The sequence below is a fragment of the Manis javanica genome, chromosome 4, assembly GCF_040802235.1.
Source record: "Manis javanica isolate MJ-LG chromosome 4, MJ_LKY, whole genome shotgun sequence".
Lineage (NCBI taxonomy): Eukaryota > Metazoa > Chordata > Mammalia > Pholidota > Manidae > Manis > Manis javanica.
In genome coordinates, this window is record NC_133159.1 from 71,840,377 (window position 1) to 71,856,631 (window position 16,255).

The following is a 16,255-nucleotide window of genomic DNA, read 5'->3' on the forward strand; positions in this document are numbered from 1 at the left end:
CTATATTAAATATGTTCTGTGCTAAATGTGTATTAAATGTACCCTGTATTAGTGTTCTGGGCTTTTTAGCAGAGTTGCTAATGTCTTCCTAGATGGATGATTTCATTTAAATATACAATGCACACACTATTACATCTACTACAACCTAGACAGGTATGATGTCTATCTCCATAAGAACCTATTATGAACTGTTTCAAAGGCAAAAAGACTATCCAGTACTCTTGGGCTCTCAGCTTTGCCTGAGTAAGAAGCAGTTTTAGGCTCTGAAAGAAACAGGCAGTCACAGATGGGGAAGTCATCAAGCTCTCAGTGTGCAGCAGAGGAAGGCACAGTTCACCTCCAATTTAGATGCTATGCCCTCCAGAGAGAAGCTCCAGTGGCCAGGGGCTTCTCTATAGAGGAGGCAAGACTGAGATACCAAGATTTGCAAGGGAAAAACACGTATCTGGGACTAAACTTCCCTGAGTCAGTTCAGATCCTGGATACCAGCAAAAAATGGGAAGAGGGGGATAGTTGGAGAGAGGGGAGGGGAAAGAGGAAGCTCAGCCAGAACAAATCCATGGGCAAAATAACTAGGAAAGCTTTCCCAATAGAAAAAGAATGGGCATAGAGTGGGATGGGCAACTGGGGAGAGGGGAATCAGGGCCCAGGAAATCTGGTTCCAAAACTATGAGATCTTATTTAACATACTTTATTTAATCAGATTTCAGTATTTCCACTTATAGATGGAAAAAATAAAACCAATATGCTTTCATTACTTGGAGATGATGTATTTGTCTCTATCCATTTGTCTTCCTACCTATCTATGTCAGTATTTACATCTCCAAATTAGTAGTAGGACTTACCCCACTATCGATTTTATTTATTTTTCTAATATAGGCGCCAAAACTGTTCTCACATAAATAGGCAGTTCCTTTCACTAAATCAGAATTTCATCAACTCACCTAGTTTCAACCTGAGAACATGCCCTCGTGGAGCTCACTGTTCTTCAGTTCAGTCTTTCTGTTTTCATTACCAGGGCCCTTTGAATGCTAGAAACATAACACATCCTTTGCCAACTCTATGGGCTCATGGTTTAGGAAGCACATTTGATGATGGAAAATACCATGTTCAGAGTGGGACTTGGTTTTCTTTTTCCAGCTCATCAACGGTCCTCCTTTTTGAATGCAGGGTCTTCCTATCTAATTTTTTATTTTTTTTGCAAAAGGAATGATAATCCAACATCTCTGAAGTGATATGACCTTTCTGCCCAGAACCCTGCTCATGGAGATAAATTCATTCCTTTCCTCACTTTTAAGTCCCCACTTGCCTCTTCAGATTTCACCTGCCACATCTAACTATATCTCCAGGATCCCACAAGAAAATATTGTGTTATTTCGCCTATTTTGCTCACATCTCATATATGTGCTTTGCTCAGTCTTTGTTTATACCATGTTCCCATCTGGAACATGCTGTCACTGAATCCCACCTTGCCAGACCCACATCTAGCTCCATTTTTCTCCATGAAGCTTTCTCTGAATATGCCTCAAGGATCCCTCAAGGATCCCTCAAGGATCACCATCTTCTCCTCTGAACAGCAGTTAGGGCTATTTCATATAAAGAAGTGCTAATTAACCATATTGTATTATCTCTTAGTTTGTTAAGTGTCAGTTTCTCCAGGCTATTTGAATTAGGGACCTAGTCTACCCAGAGGAGGGTCTTTCTGCTATATACACAAAGGCACAGTGTAAGCCAGCTTCAGCCCTCTGCTTCCCTTGTAATCAATTTCAGACATGTGCAGACCAACCCTGCTGCCATCGACAGACACCAGTTAGTCTCTAAGGAGAAAAATAATCTTCCCAGATCCTCTGAGTGATACCATTCATCAAATGTTTTATTTTAAGACACCATCTTTTTTATGTGCAGAAAGTTGACATAGCCTTCCAGATAAAGCAGAACAAAAGACATTCCCTACAGAAAACACAGAAAAAGCCTCCACGCTCAAATTCTGAGGCAGATTGTTGAGTAGCAACTGTTAAAAGTCCTAGAAATACAAGCAAAGATACAGTTCGAGAAAACGAAGACAGTAAAACCAGGTGAGCTGGCTGAAGAAGTTGCATATAATACAGAGGGGAGGCAACTGGGAGGCAATGCTTGCTTTCCAGACAAACGGCATCCCGTCCAGCACTGAGGTAGAAGAGTAAAGATCTGAAAGGGCAAAACAATAAACTGTGCACCTTGGGGTACACAGGTTTCCTCTCTTTGCCAAAGAGGAGTTTCTGTCTTTGGTCCTTTAGTAAGCCAGGCAGATTGTGCAGGACCACCTAACAGGAAGGGGCAGCAGAGCCAGTCCACCATTTAGTTTTAGCCTTGTGCCCTTGTTTGGATCACTTGATCTAGCTCTCATCTGCAAAATGGAGATCATACCACCTCTCTCATTCATTTATTCATCCATCCACCAGATTTTAGTGAGGGTCAAGCACAAAGGAGCTCAGTGGTCAGCCAGATAGACATGGTCTCTGCCAGATCATCTTACAAGGTTGTTAACTAGAGAGAAGGAAAGGGCCTTTGAACTACAAAGTACTGTAACACTGGAAGGTCTGTCAGTGGCTTATACTCCTGATGTAGCTGTGTGACCTGGGCAATTCATAATTTTTCTGGGATTTCCTACTCTCATCTGTAAAATGAGAAAAATTCTTGTCCTAAAATTTTAAGTATTCCAAATGCATATGAAGAAGTTAGGATTTTTAGGTATTTCTGAATCATGACTTTTTAAAACATTACGAAATAGTTAAGATACACAAAAGGATAAGAATAATGTAATGACGCCTTGTGTACCAACCACCTGACTTAAGAGGAAACATTACAAGGAGCTCTACTGGTGATATGCCCTGTTTTCTCCAGAGGAAATAACTGCAATGAGTCTGGTGTTTATTATTCTGAATCATGGCCTTTCTAGGAAACCTGGTGTATGAGTGAGAATGGTTCACCAGTGAAGAGTTCTTCCTACACTTAGGTGTTCCTGGCTCCTAAGGAATGTGAAGTCAAGACAATGTACATCAGAGAAAACTTAAGTAACAGGCTCTTCTCACCCTGCCATGCCTGCTTGCTGCCCACCCAGTAGACAGAATTAGAAAAAACATGTGGCAGGCATTGCCTGCTGCATTTAGAAGTAGTGTGGCTTTGTACTGACCTTGAGGGCTTTCTGCGCAGATTCACTGGATCCGATTGCGATAAGGTTAGGCCCAGCCATACTGCAGAAACTCTTCAAATGCAAAGCATCAGCCACTGGGACTGTGGAGACTGCATAGTCCTATGCATATAATAGAAATAAGCAGTTTGGCATTGAAGAATAATTCTAAAACTGGTTTAAATCTGCCCTCAGAGTCTGCTGGGGCCCTGAGCATCTGGAAGCCCTGGGACCCACAGTTTTGGCATTGCTAGTTAAATGAAGACAGCTTCTAAGTAGAAAGCTCAGAGCCTCCTTCCAGACATGTGGCTGTGTCAGCAGCTTAGCTGGTTTACCTGTCAGGTGGGCTACTCTGGAAGGATGCTTCTAAATATCCTGTGCAAAACAGAACCTCACGTCCTAATGGGGAACAGAGCTTCTTATGGCTACATCCCTTCCTAAGCAATCTGATGATCCAGACTATTAATGATCAATAGAGTAAAGGGACTTTTGAGAGGATGTATGTGCAATACCTAGCATGGTTTCCAGGCATTAGTAGGTACCCCAAAATTGGGGATCCTTTATTCCCCAAAAAATCCACATCTCATGTTAGATTCAATTGGGTATCCAGATTTTTTTTAGGTCATCAATTTTGCCAAGAACATCTGCCAGGTGGTTATATCATATACACCGTGAGCAAACAGATAATGTCCATGATAACTGTCTTTTGTGGCTGTGGTAGCCTGATGAGCCTGTTTATGGGGAAAGTTGAGTTTGATAGCTTCTAGTAAACATACAAATATTAGGAACTATTTTGCAAAGCTGGTGACATATAAATACCATTATTTGTGACACTGATTCAGTGGGTCTATGAATCTATATTAAGTATTTACTCTGCGTCAGGCACTATTTATCTTTTACCTACCTTAAAAGTGTCAGCCAAGATTTCAGCACCTCGTTGATTTGTCCTTTTGGAAAGGCCCACAAAAAATTCTCTGCCTATAAGAAACAGTATGGAACACAGTGAGTGGGTGGCAGCAGTGAGAGCACACTATTTCTTTATCTATAAATAACGACCTGAAAGCATCATGGAGTTCTTTTCCTACCACAGAGGGCAGCTCCACTTGTACTCTGATGCCTGCTCCCTCTTGTACAAATCTGATTTCAAACGACTGTCCTTAGAAATAAACTTTTTCAAATTTATTGAAGTAGAAAGTAAAATGGTGGTTTTCCGGGGCTGGAGGGAAGCGGTACAATGTTTACTGGGTGTGAAGTTTCAGCATGGGAAGAGGAAAGGTGCTAAAAGTGGATAGTGGTGATGGCTGCACAACATGGATATAGTTAATGCCTCTCAATTGAACACTGAAAAATGGTTACATGATGAATTTAGTGTTATATGTGTTTTACCACAATAAGAGAATAAAGCTTTTATTTAGGCAATGATAAATAAAATGATAAGTACATCAATAATCTAAAATCAGAAATTAAGTAATACCAATAAGTTCACAGTGCTTCCTTTTTTGTGTGTTTGTGTGTGTCCTAAAAGAACAATACTAGATTAAACATTCTTGATAAGGTCAGATTCCATTTCATAGAATGATGATGTAAAAACTGAAGAAACCATCTGCCTAAAGTGAGTTTAGTGCTGACTGGTCTTCAGGTCTGACTTCTAAGAGATGTTTTTATAACTATACATCCATTCCATTCAAATCAAAACATCAAAGATGCTTTTTACAAAGTACTAAAGTTTAGGAGGATGGAATATTCCACTCATTAGTCTTTTCTGAAACTCTACAATTTTTGTTCTCAAAAGGCAGAACATTAAATAAGGTTTCCTAATTATAGGCAAACAAATAATTATAGTAGATAGTTAGGCAATACATAAACATGGTAATTCTTCCTCCTTTAATTCTTTGGAAAAGAACTCTACATGAAATGTGGAAACATTTTTGAAAAGAAATCAGTATACTTTTGCCCCAGACCATTAGGGTAAAGTATAAGATGAGCAGCCATTTAGAAAGAATTGCTTGATAGACATTACAAATGTTAAAACTTTAATCTTCATATGTCCTTGCAAAAGGGTTTATGCTATTGGCAGACGCAGGACTCTCTGAGGGCACATTGACAGTGCTTTTGGTAATGGTATGATTGTGAGTCCCTAAAGGAAATTCGCCACATACCAATCAAAATTTAAGTACGGGAGAGATCTTTTACTTTATAAAAGTATTAAAAAGGTCAGCTGGAATTTAAGAAGAATCAATTTTCCTTAGTTATTTTAAGATAAAAATATCTATAATTTACTCATAAAATTTCTATTTTAAGGAAAACATTTTGCAGTAAGCAAATTTAAACAAATTTATAATGGTGCTTGCACACTATTTCCATTTTAAAAGACTAAGGGGAGATTTAAAGAGATAAGCAAATTGCTTATCTCTTTAAAAAGGAACATTACACTTGTGTTTCTTATAGCATGGTGGACTGTATTCCCTAACTGGCCTTCTTTGTGGAAATAACTGATGTGCTGGAATTAAAATATTTAAAAAATTGGGTTTGGTTGTTATGTCTCCTATCATTTTCTTCTGTACCAATTCACCCTCTTTTTCTTTTCCTTTCCTTTATCACTTCATTCTTCTGTAGGGGAAACCAGGTCATTTATCCTAATGACTATACAACATTCTAGATTTGGCTGGTTGCTTCCTTGTGCATCATCTAACATTAAACTGTTAAACTGTTCCTTTTTCCTTTGTATTTTTGGTAAATGTAATTTCTTGTAGAGGCTTAACTAGATTCTTGTTCAATTTTTTTTTGGATAGGACTACTTCAGAGGTGGGGCTGTGCTCTATTACATCACATGATGAGGCACGTGACTGGATTCACATTTCCATGATACTAGAGTGATCACAGTGATCAGATGATATTATCTTGAATCCTCCATTATAAAGTTCCCCATTAGGCTTTCATATTAAGATTTTAACATCTTTCCATGATCATTGCACAGATCTATTTATTTTATTAAGAATCTGCATTTACTGGCTAGAATTCTAAAAAGAAAAACTATCCTCAATCTAATATTTGGTCTACTTGAAATGGGATTCATAAAGGAAAGACAGGCTAAATGCTTGAGTCTTTCCTTCTCATGTCAGTTACCAGAGTAATGAGTTGATGTCTCAGCAGCTTAAGACAATGACCAAAGGGTTTTTAAAACAACATCATTATGCACTAATGAGTCAAAGAATAAATCTAATGGAAGACAGAAAACATTTAGAACCAGTAATAAATCATTCAGAATTAATGATTCATATCAAAACATGAAGGATCAGCTAAAGCAGTACTTGGAGGGAAAGATATAGCTTTAAATGCTTACATTAAGAAGAAGAAAGGTTCAAAATTAGAGACAAAATTCCAACTTGAAATGTAAGAAGAAAAGCATAGACTAACAACTAAGAAATCTGAAGGAAGGAAATAAAGATAGAAACAGAAAGAGAAAAGGAAACATGTATGGGAAAGGGTTCAACAAAGCCAAAGCTCAGATGTTAAGATAACTAAATAGCTGTGAACACAGCTTGTTTTAGGTTCTTTGAAGAGATTTATGAAATTGACAGATCTCTGACAAGAAAAAAGAGAAGGCACAAATAAATGTTATGAATGAAGAGGGGCATGCTATAGCTGCTGTGAAGCTTAAAACAGATATCAAGAAGATATGAATAATTTTATACCCAACATTTTCAAAACTTAAATAAAACAGATAAAATTTTAGGAATTCACCAAAACTGACTCAGAAAAAACTTCAATAGTCATATTAACCATTAAAGAAATGGAATCAGTTTAAAATGTCCCTCCAAAGAAAGCACCAGGCTCAAAAGGCCTGTTTACACATAAGTTCTAACAAAAGTTCAAGGAATGAGTGATATAAATAGCACTGATTCTGGAGAATAGAAACATAGGAAATAGTCCCTAATATATTTTATGAGGTTAATGTAACTCTTTTTCCAAAGCCAGACAAGGATAACAAGAAAGAAAACTGACAGGCCACAGAAATAAAAGTCTTAAGAAAAATATCAGCTAACTAAATCCAACACTATAGTAAAAAGAGAATATATCATGACCAAATTTTATTTCATCTTAGGGATGGAAGGTCAAATATCAGAAAATCAGTTAATATAATTAACCACATCAATATATTAAAGAAGAAAATCATATAATCATTTCATAAAGTCAAAAAATGAGTTTATCACCTAAAATTCCATTTCTAGCTGTAGAAAAACTCTTATTCACATCCCCAAGACACACACACACACACACACACAAGAATGTACATGAGCATTGAGGATAATAGACAAAAACCTGGAAGCACTCAAATATACATCAGTGGCAAAATGAATAAAACCCTCATGGTGTATTCTTACATGGAATACCACACAACAGTGAAAATGAATGACTACAGCTACACCCATCTCACTGGATCAACAGCAGAAAAATCAACCTGAGAGTTCATATAATATGACCCTAATCATATAAAGCTATATCAGATGATCACAACTAAACAGCATATAATTTAGGAACACATATATTGAAAAACTCCAAGAAAACCAAGGTAATAATTAACATAAGATTCAGGGAGTGGTTACCTCAGGGTGGGAGGAGAAAGTGGTTGGGACAAGGGCTTCTATGGTCCTAGCAACGTCCTATTTCTTAAGCTTGGGGGTAGGTATCCAGGTGTTCATTTCATTATTGGTCTTTAAACTATACATAAACACTGTAAAACTCTTTTTTTTATATGCTGTATATTTTACAAAAATAAAATTTTAAAGTGGAGGTGAGTCTGTGTTATCTATTTAAGAGAAGTAGAATTGAAACAGTTCTGCCAGTGGCTGCTTGTTGGACTGACAGATTTCCCAGTGGAAGTAGAATGGGAAAACTGCTTCCCTTCTGACTGTTCCTGATCAATTATTTATGAAGCCCTGAGTTATGTAAGGAAGAAAACACAGCACATGGAAATCACTACAAATTTTGTTTCTTACCCAACACTGCTGAATCCCAAAACTGAGTGGTGATGATTGTACAATATTGTGAATGTAATTAATGCTACTTGAATTGTACACTTAAAAATGGTTAAGATGGTGAATTTTATGTTATGTGTATTTTACCACAATTTAACAAAAGGGAAAAAAATTGAGAATAGGAAAGAGGAGGCAGGACCAGACATTTGGTATGAATAAGGTGCCAAGTGGATAAAGATCTTGACATTCCCACACTACTTCAGTTTAAATAAAATATTTTTAATATAGTGACTTCAGTATTGAGTATTATTTTTAAAAGTTTACAGATAGTGTCAAAAGCAAGGCTCAATGCTCACCTAATTAGAAGTTGGGGCAAAAATATTAGACTTGATGCTATGAAAAGACCTTTAACCAAAGAAAGAGGTGCCCAGTATAAGGTGTGCTATTAACACTGAGATTTTAGGGAATCTGTTTAGCTCAGATGTTAAGATACCTAAATAGCTGTGAACACAGCTTGTTTTAAACCATACTTCAAATATTACCAGTACCTGCTTGCAGCAAGTTATTTATGATATGTCTATGTTCTGGTAAAAAAACAAATTTATTGTCAGGAAGTGTGATTTACACATACAGCTTTTCACAAAAGCCTATTTTCTAAGAGAAACAGGCTGTTGTTCTGTGCTACCAAAAAGAATGAAAGTATCATCAATGGGAAACACAAAGAATATTCTAAGGGGAACTTACTAGGCAGATTCAAAGAATGCCTGAGTCTGCTTGGATACAACTAGAGCTGAGAATGCAGTGTAGGCCTCCTTGACCTCCTGTTCTATGTTCTCATGGCTCAATGGCTCAAATGGCTCAACCAAACCCCAGAGGCAGGGCCATTGCCTCTGATTGTGGCAGTACAGGCTGTGCACTGCACCACTCCAGGTGATCCTATCTACAAACTTGATAATGCACCCATATAGCTCAGCAACACAGAGGCCCCACACACACGTAGGTATGTGCACAAGCAAGGATTACTCAAATGTCACAGGATAAATATTCCTTTTCCTTCAGGAATATAAAAGACATCAACATGTAGGTAATACAGAACATTATTTTTATATTAAAATGAAGATGGCTATATTTTGTCTATATACAAGGGATTCAATATGAAGTTCATATCAGCTAAAATATTAGACTTTCAAGAAGCTCCATGTTTTCAGCAGGCCACTAGGGGCTACATCCCAAATCCTTGGGGACAAGCCTCTGCTGTTAGGATTACATCTGTGAAACTGGTATTTATTTTCTGACATTTAGGGGAAAATAAATGCCCACTATAAATCAAAAATTAATACTGATTGTCTTACTTATCAGTATAACTAGAATGAATCTAGGGATCCAGTTTGTAGCACATGACTTTACAAAACAATCATAATATGATCATAGAGTTGTAAAGGTTGAATGTTAAAATTAATTACTGTTTCTTTGGTAGTGATATTATACTCACTATAAAATTGATTCCTGTTAGATCAATGATATCAGCTATTTGTATTTTGTTGGGTTCTGCTATTATTCATCTGGTATTGACCAGATAAATTTGCATTGAAAATTATTTAAATTCATCTTGCCACCTGGGAAAATTATTTGTAAATGACACATCTTGAATTAAGAATCTTTTAAATACAAACCAGATACACTGTCACACAATGCAAACTTTGCAACCCATAAACTCATGCTATAGAAGAACATGGGAGACACAACCTACAAAATGACATGCACATACTGATAACACTCTTATAAAAAATATGCTGATCCATGCATACAAAAGTAGTAGAAGAACATACACCCAAATATTGAAGTGATTATCTTTGGATGAAAGGTCATTTTTATTTTTTTCTCTTTTGTGCTTTTCTCTCTTTTCTAAATTCCATGAATATAGCATTTTTACTTTGGTAATTAGATAAAAGCTACAATTAAACAAGTGAATCATAAGCCAAGTATCATATATATTTTTGGATAGTAAAAAGTAAATACAATGATACCTGTGAATAAGACATCTCCACCATCTAAGGTTGCATTTTCATCTTTCATCTCTATTATATTGAGCTGAAGTTTTTCTAATGCTTCTTTCATCATGTCAACCTATAGAAAATAAAATGACTTAGATTAATATCCTATTATTTACTGAAACTTCCAAATACTGAACCATGCCCCCATGTGCACACATGCAAACACACATACATACACCCTTGTGAATACATGAACATACGTAGTATAGTTTGGGGTTGCCAAGATCATATGCAAGAAAAGAGATAATCTTTTGGAAATTGTCCACTTTGTTCCCATCTAGTCTACACTCAAGTTAATATTATAACTTTAATATTAATAACAGAGACTATTGGAAGGCTGGCTAGTTTAGAACACTGTGAGGGGCTGAGTAGTTAGGGCACTGTGGAAGGGTGACTAGTTATAGCACATGGATCAGGAAAGGTGGGATGCAGAACACACAATCCTCCTTCTTCTGCCAGAAAGTACAAGATTTAATTTTAAACTGAGTCAGTCAGTCAATCAGAACTGCAGACACACAGCATAATATATGGAAGGAATATCAATGACAATAACCAATAACTTGAAATCTTAGCTCATAGGACAGTCATTGTTTTCTATTCAAATGTTTTCCAAATCATCAGAATGTTGAACCCTTCTCTGTACATCTGAACTGTTATTTAAATTAACGTGGGTCCCTAGAGGTGATTAACAAATACAATAATTGCAGTCAAACCAAAGAATACTTGAAAATGAATTTCAGGAACTTTCAATGATTCTCGGGTACAGTCTAAAACACAGAGATATTCCAGGCTAAATTAGGGAATGAATTAAGGTATAACAAATGCCTTTTGAAGTTCACTATTTAATTCAAATCCTTCCAGTTCAACAAAAACAATTTCAGTATTTCTGAAGGTCTGTATAACCTTTAACATGGTAAAGACATACACTTTGGGATGCATTAATAGGGACTAAGAGAAAAGCAAGACATCACGTGACACTGGGAAAAGCAGGTAGTTCTGCCAAAATACAGTATGCCCAGTACACACAGGGAGTTGTCAATGAAGAGTTTAGGAGACACAAATACAGCAGAGTAATTTCTAAAGTAGCAAAAATATGGAAATACTTTGAAACAAGCCTCATATTCATGCAGTCAAAAAAAATTAATAAGGATACAAAATAAAATAAATACAACATCTCATCCTTGTCCTGGAACTCATGTAAAAATTCCACCAACCCCAGAGTGACTCAGAACAATAAAAAATTATTTCCATGGATGAAATGGTCTTAATGTTGTAATAAGTATATCTAATATTCTCTTTTAACAGCAGAATAGGTTTTCCTATATAACAGGAAGTGGAATCAATGCTGTAGCATAAAAAAGAAGCAAAAAAATCCCAATGTTTACCATGACTTTTGGGCCACAGTTAACCCAGGAAAACACACAATTGTTTCCTTCTGGCATCTGCCCCTGCGACTCTGGAAAATTCATTGAGCTTGGAAAGAGATCATGAGACTTGAGCTACTGTTACGTTTTGTTTCTACTACTAATGCTACAGCTTCTATTATCATTAAACATTTCAAAGATTACTTGGAATTCATCAATAACATGTATTTCAGTCTCATGTAGTATCTCAACTCAGGACTTCTATTCAACTCTTAAGAGTCTAAAGAGAACAGAAGTAAGAAGGCTAATTTATACCAGTTTCAGAAACATTGTATTTCTTTAAAAGTCCTGTCTTTCCAAATAAGGTTTTAGAGGATAAAATGTTTGTGGTTTCTTAAAAGTTAAAACAGCTGCACTGACATGATGAAGCTGACTTATGGGCAGGGGCAGTATGCTTTTTGTGTGTAATATTCAGTCACATCTACATAAAAAAGTCATCAGGATAGGTCCATGCCACAAACATTGATCATACTGTGTCATTTTCAAAGTTAACGATATGGATATTTAAAACACTTCTAACATCAAGTAAATAGTTTTGACGATTGCAGGACCACATGGCATCAGATCAGCAATACTAAGCCCAGGGACATTTCTGGAGGAAAAACAAGAGGGGATGAACCCCAAGGCTGTTGAGGAGAACAGTGTATTCTTGGCCCAGGGCTTCCATGAGGCAGATTTGGCTGGGAACCTGCCCAGCATTGCCCTGACACCCGTACCCACAGCAAGCCAGCCATTCAGGCAGTTCGAACTCTAAATGTTTAAACTATAAAAGGGGGAATTTTTGCAGGAAAAGATCCAAACCATGAGCCTTCAAGACACTACCCATTCTGCAGTTACATGGCCCTGGTTAATGTTGACTTAATTCATTTTAAGAGGAAAAAAAATGACCAAACAAAACACCCATCTTTCACTGAAACACTAACTGCAGAGTGAAGCTTAGCATTACTCAGAATGGAGAGAAACTGTCAGAACAAACAGTATTAATTCAAAAAGCTGAGTTGAATGGGTCATTTTAGCCCATGAAATTAAAAACAGAAAGGTAGATTGGAGAAATGACTTAATTTAAATCTTAACTATGATTTTCAAAACCTTCCTTCCTTCCCTTTTCATTCCACATGCACTTTTCATTTTTTAATTTTATATTCGCATTTCTTTTTGCTTCATCTTTTCTCCTTCTATCCTTTGCTACAGATTCGTCTCTGACCATAAAGGGTTAGACCACCTCTGCTGCTTCCAATCGTCCAACCCATACTTCTTTCTCTTCCGGAGCTGGTACTGGTTTCAAGGTAATTATCTTTTCCTTTTTTTCTTCCCTCCCTCCCTCCCTCCCTCCCTTCCTCCTTCCCTTTTTTCCTTTTTATTTTTTCTGGAATAATAAAAAATGTGGAATTACTGGGGTTACACATTCACAGCCATTCCATTGGGAATGTCTGCATAGCGTACTGTTATAATCAAAGGCCTGGGAGCTAAAATCCAGCTCTGCTACTTATTAGCCAAGTGACCTAAGGTTGTTCAACTTTCTGAGGCTGTTTTCTCATTTTTAAAATGGGTGTTTAGTTACAATAGCTTCAAACTCCCAGGCTCCTCTTGATCATTAAACACATGTAAGCACTTAGTACATAGTAACTGATCAATAAATATTAGACTTAACTTTTACTATTTTGATGAATACTAGCTTATGTGTACTCAATGACAAATACTTGTACTATGAAACTGACCCACAAGAGAAAACTGTTGCTTTTTCTTGTATTTAGACAAGTTTCTTGTGTTTTACCACCTCATGACAGCTTCCATCTGTTTTTCAGTGATTTAACCTTGTAGTCTTTTCTGCAAAGCCAATGTAAATTTAGAGCACATACATTAAGGACACATTTACATTTAAATCATTCCAATTTGACTTCCTTCCAGTTCCTGGAAGCTGTCAGGCTATATGGCAGATTTCTTGTATAATCTCTGCTTTGAAATAGTGCCCTACATAAGGCAGGAAGTGGGCTTGCCCTGTAAGATGTCCCATAGGACTCAAAAGACTGTCAAACAAGATGATATAGAATTATTAGTTACTGAAAATATTACCACTCTTAAAGACTCACTCTAAAGAAGTCCCTCTCTCTCAATGCCTGGTCTCCTTTTCTCCCCTTTTCTGCTCTATTCTCTTCTCACCTTCTTTTATCGTTCTCATTTACATTACCTCACTTGCCTATAATGTTTACATCATCATCCTGTCTTCTCATTTCACTCCTTTTGGATTCTCATAGTAAATGAAAAGAACTGGGGATTTGAATATAGGCTCTATCACTTATTAGCTATGTGACTTGGAATGCATTAACCTCTCGGAGCCTCGGTTTCCTAATCTGTAAATGGGACAATGTTTTCTCTTTAACAGGGATTATGTGAGTAACCAATAATACATGTAAAGTACCTAGTGCAGTGCCTGGCATATTGTACTCAAAAACAGTAGTTACCGAGATAATTTTTAATTTGCCCTAAATTAACTTAGTGTTTGGTTTGGATTCTCGCTACCTTTCAAAAAGAGAGAGAAAAAAAAGGATAAAAAAGGGATAAAAGATAGAAACATATCATTTTAAGCATTAAATGAAACACCTTTTCATCCCAACTCTCCTCTCCTTGCAAAATTTTCCCCAACACAAAATACCAAAACAAATATGGAATCTTACACATTTTTCTTGGGAAGCTATAGTCATAACAGCTTGCCATAGCACTGTAATTAGTTTAATACTTTATTTGGATGCCAATTTTTCTAGTTGGCCCTGTCCCAAGTTGACTTTGTTGTATATTTTGAACAATGTCCACTTTGAATGTTTTGCTTCTTCATTTGGGATGTAGTGCATGTGCTCTCACGGCCTGTTGAACAGTTCTGTGCTGCAGCTCTGTTAAGAACTTGCACCAACTTCTGTTTGCCAAGCTGCTTTCCTTTAGCTGCTTCTGCTCCATGGGTTGCCAGCTGTTATGGCCACAGATGAGGACCTTGGCATTGGCTTGTGTGCCGCCAGTATGTCTCTGTCACCCACAGTTCTGCCATGCACTGGGAGCTGTGCTATCAAAACTATTGCCACTATGTTTTCAATGTCCACTTATATGTTCCAAGTCCCTTGATAACTCCTCATATCATTAGAACTTTAAAAGTACTTGTCATCTTACCCTACTCTTGTCTAGCTCTAAAGAGTTGAACAGCAGCCACATAGTTTTGTTGGTAGGGAGATGGTTTCATTTTCTCAACTTGTTCTTGACTTTGTTTTGCCTTTTAATGTTAAGGGTGACATGTGGATAATGTTCAGGAAGCCACTCACAAAGCTGATGTGATGACTATCACATTAAGGCACAGCTGGCTTGGAACTTGCTGATGCATCAAAGTTACACTGTGTTGTTGCTGGTCACACTCAAAAGGCCACACTTCATTTCTTTGTTAGTTGTCACATCTCTGGTCCTATGTCCACTTGGACTACTCTATTTGGCTGATTTTATAATAGAGTTAATGTCTGTATCATGCTTTCCCATAAGTTTCCTTATTTGAATCATTTCAGTTCAACAAACATTTAGTGGATGCCATCTTCTTTTTTTTTTAAACCAGGCCACAGAGATTTAAAAAACCCACCAAACCCTAGTCCTTGTTCCTGGGAAGTTAACAGTTTAGTGGGGTACATATACCTGATGACACATAATAACAATAATAGGATATTTATTGTGATGCTCATAATAACTGCAAAAGATAGGAAGGGTAAGCATTAGCATGGCCATATGCATATGAGTAAACTGAGGTTTAGGGAGGTTGATTGACTTGCCTCTAAAGCCTTCTGCATGTTCATGGTCTTGTCCACTGTACTGTGTGTACATGCCTCTCCCAAGGTTTCATCGCACAGCACAGGCCACATCAAAATCAGAGCTCAAGCCTTCTGTTTTTCATTCAACTCTGTACATTCAAGTCCACTGGGTATTACAAGATTCTCTGCTAAGATGATGCTGGATTTCATGATCTCTTCATATCAGAGATGGATGGCATTTCTGTATAGGCCTTAGGATCCTGAAGTACAGTGTAATTAAAATACTAAGTAATATGAGCAGAATGTGTAAACCACACCAGGAATGTTCCCCAAGGATCGCCTGCATATTAATTACCACTCTTCAACTTTGGGATGCCTGAGGTTTGTTCAGTGGTTTATTCCTAAACATTTCCACATGTGCTAATTAAATTACTAATACTAACTAAAACTAGGAAAAAAAAAAGAAGAAGGATCAAAGGGAGATTTAACATAGTAAATGATTCAGTTGTAAAAATCCTTAAATAAAAACATACTGGAATCCTCTTCTATACTCTAATTTTAGGACAAAACTCTTAGGAGGAATTCAGTTAGCAATGATAATAGTCTTCCTATGTGCCAGATCCTCTACTATGAACTCATACTAAACTTATTAAACCTCAGAATATGATGAAACAAGCATATTACTGTTTTACAGATGAGGAAACTGAGGCAGGGTAGGAGACTTGCCCAAGGTCTTACAGCAGCAGAGCTGAGTTTTGAACTCAGAAATTATTACTCTGAAGTTTGTGCCCTTCTTTACTATACAATATGTCACTAACAAAAAGATAATTTAAATATCTACTGTGCAGTC

General features: G+C 36.9%; 1 protein-coding gene across 6 annotated transcripts in view; it reads right to left on the bottom strand.

The window, feature by feature from the left end:
- DDAH1 (dimethylarginine dimethylaminohydrolase 1) overlaps nucleotides 1–16,255 on the bottom strand; it is a 228,174-nt gene that overhangs the window by 23,038 nt on the left and 188,881 nt on the right. For all 6 annotated transcript variants that reach the window (XM_073234222.1, XM_073234223.1, XM_037012447.2 and 3 more), the window contains 3 exons: nucleotides 10,176–10,275; nucleotides 4,074–4,147; nucleotides 3,173–3,292 (listed from right to left, as the gene is read on the bottom strand). In XM_073234222.1, coding sequence (XP_073090323.1) covers nucleotides 3,173–3,292; nucleotides 4,074–4,147; nucleotides 10,176–10,275 — 294 coding nt within the window. The remainder of the gene's footprint in view (nucleotides 1–3,172; nucleotides 3,293–4,073; nucleotides 4,148–10,175; nucleotides 10,276–16,255) is intronic.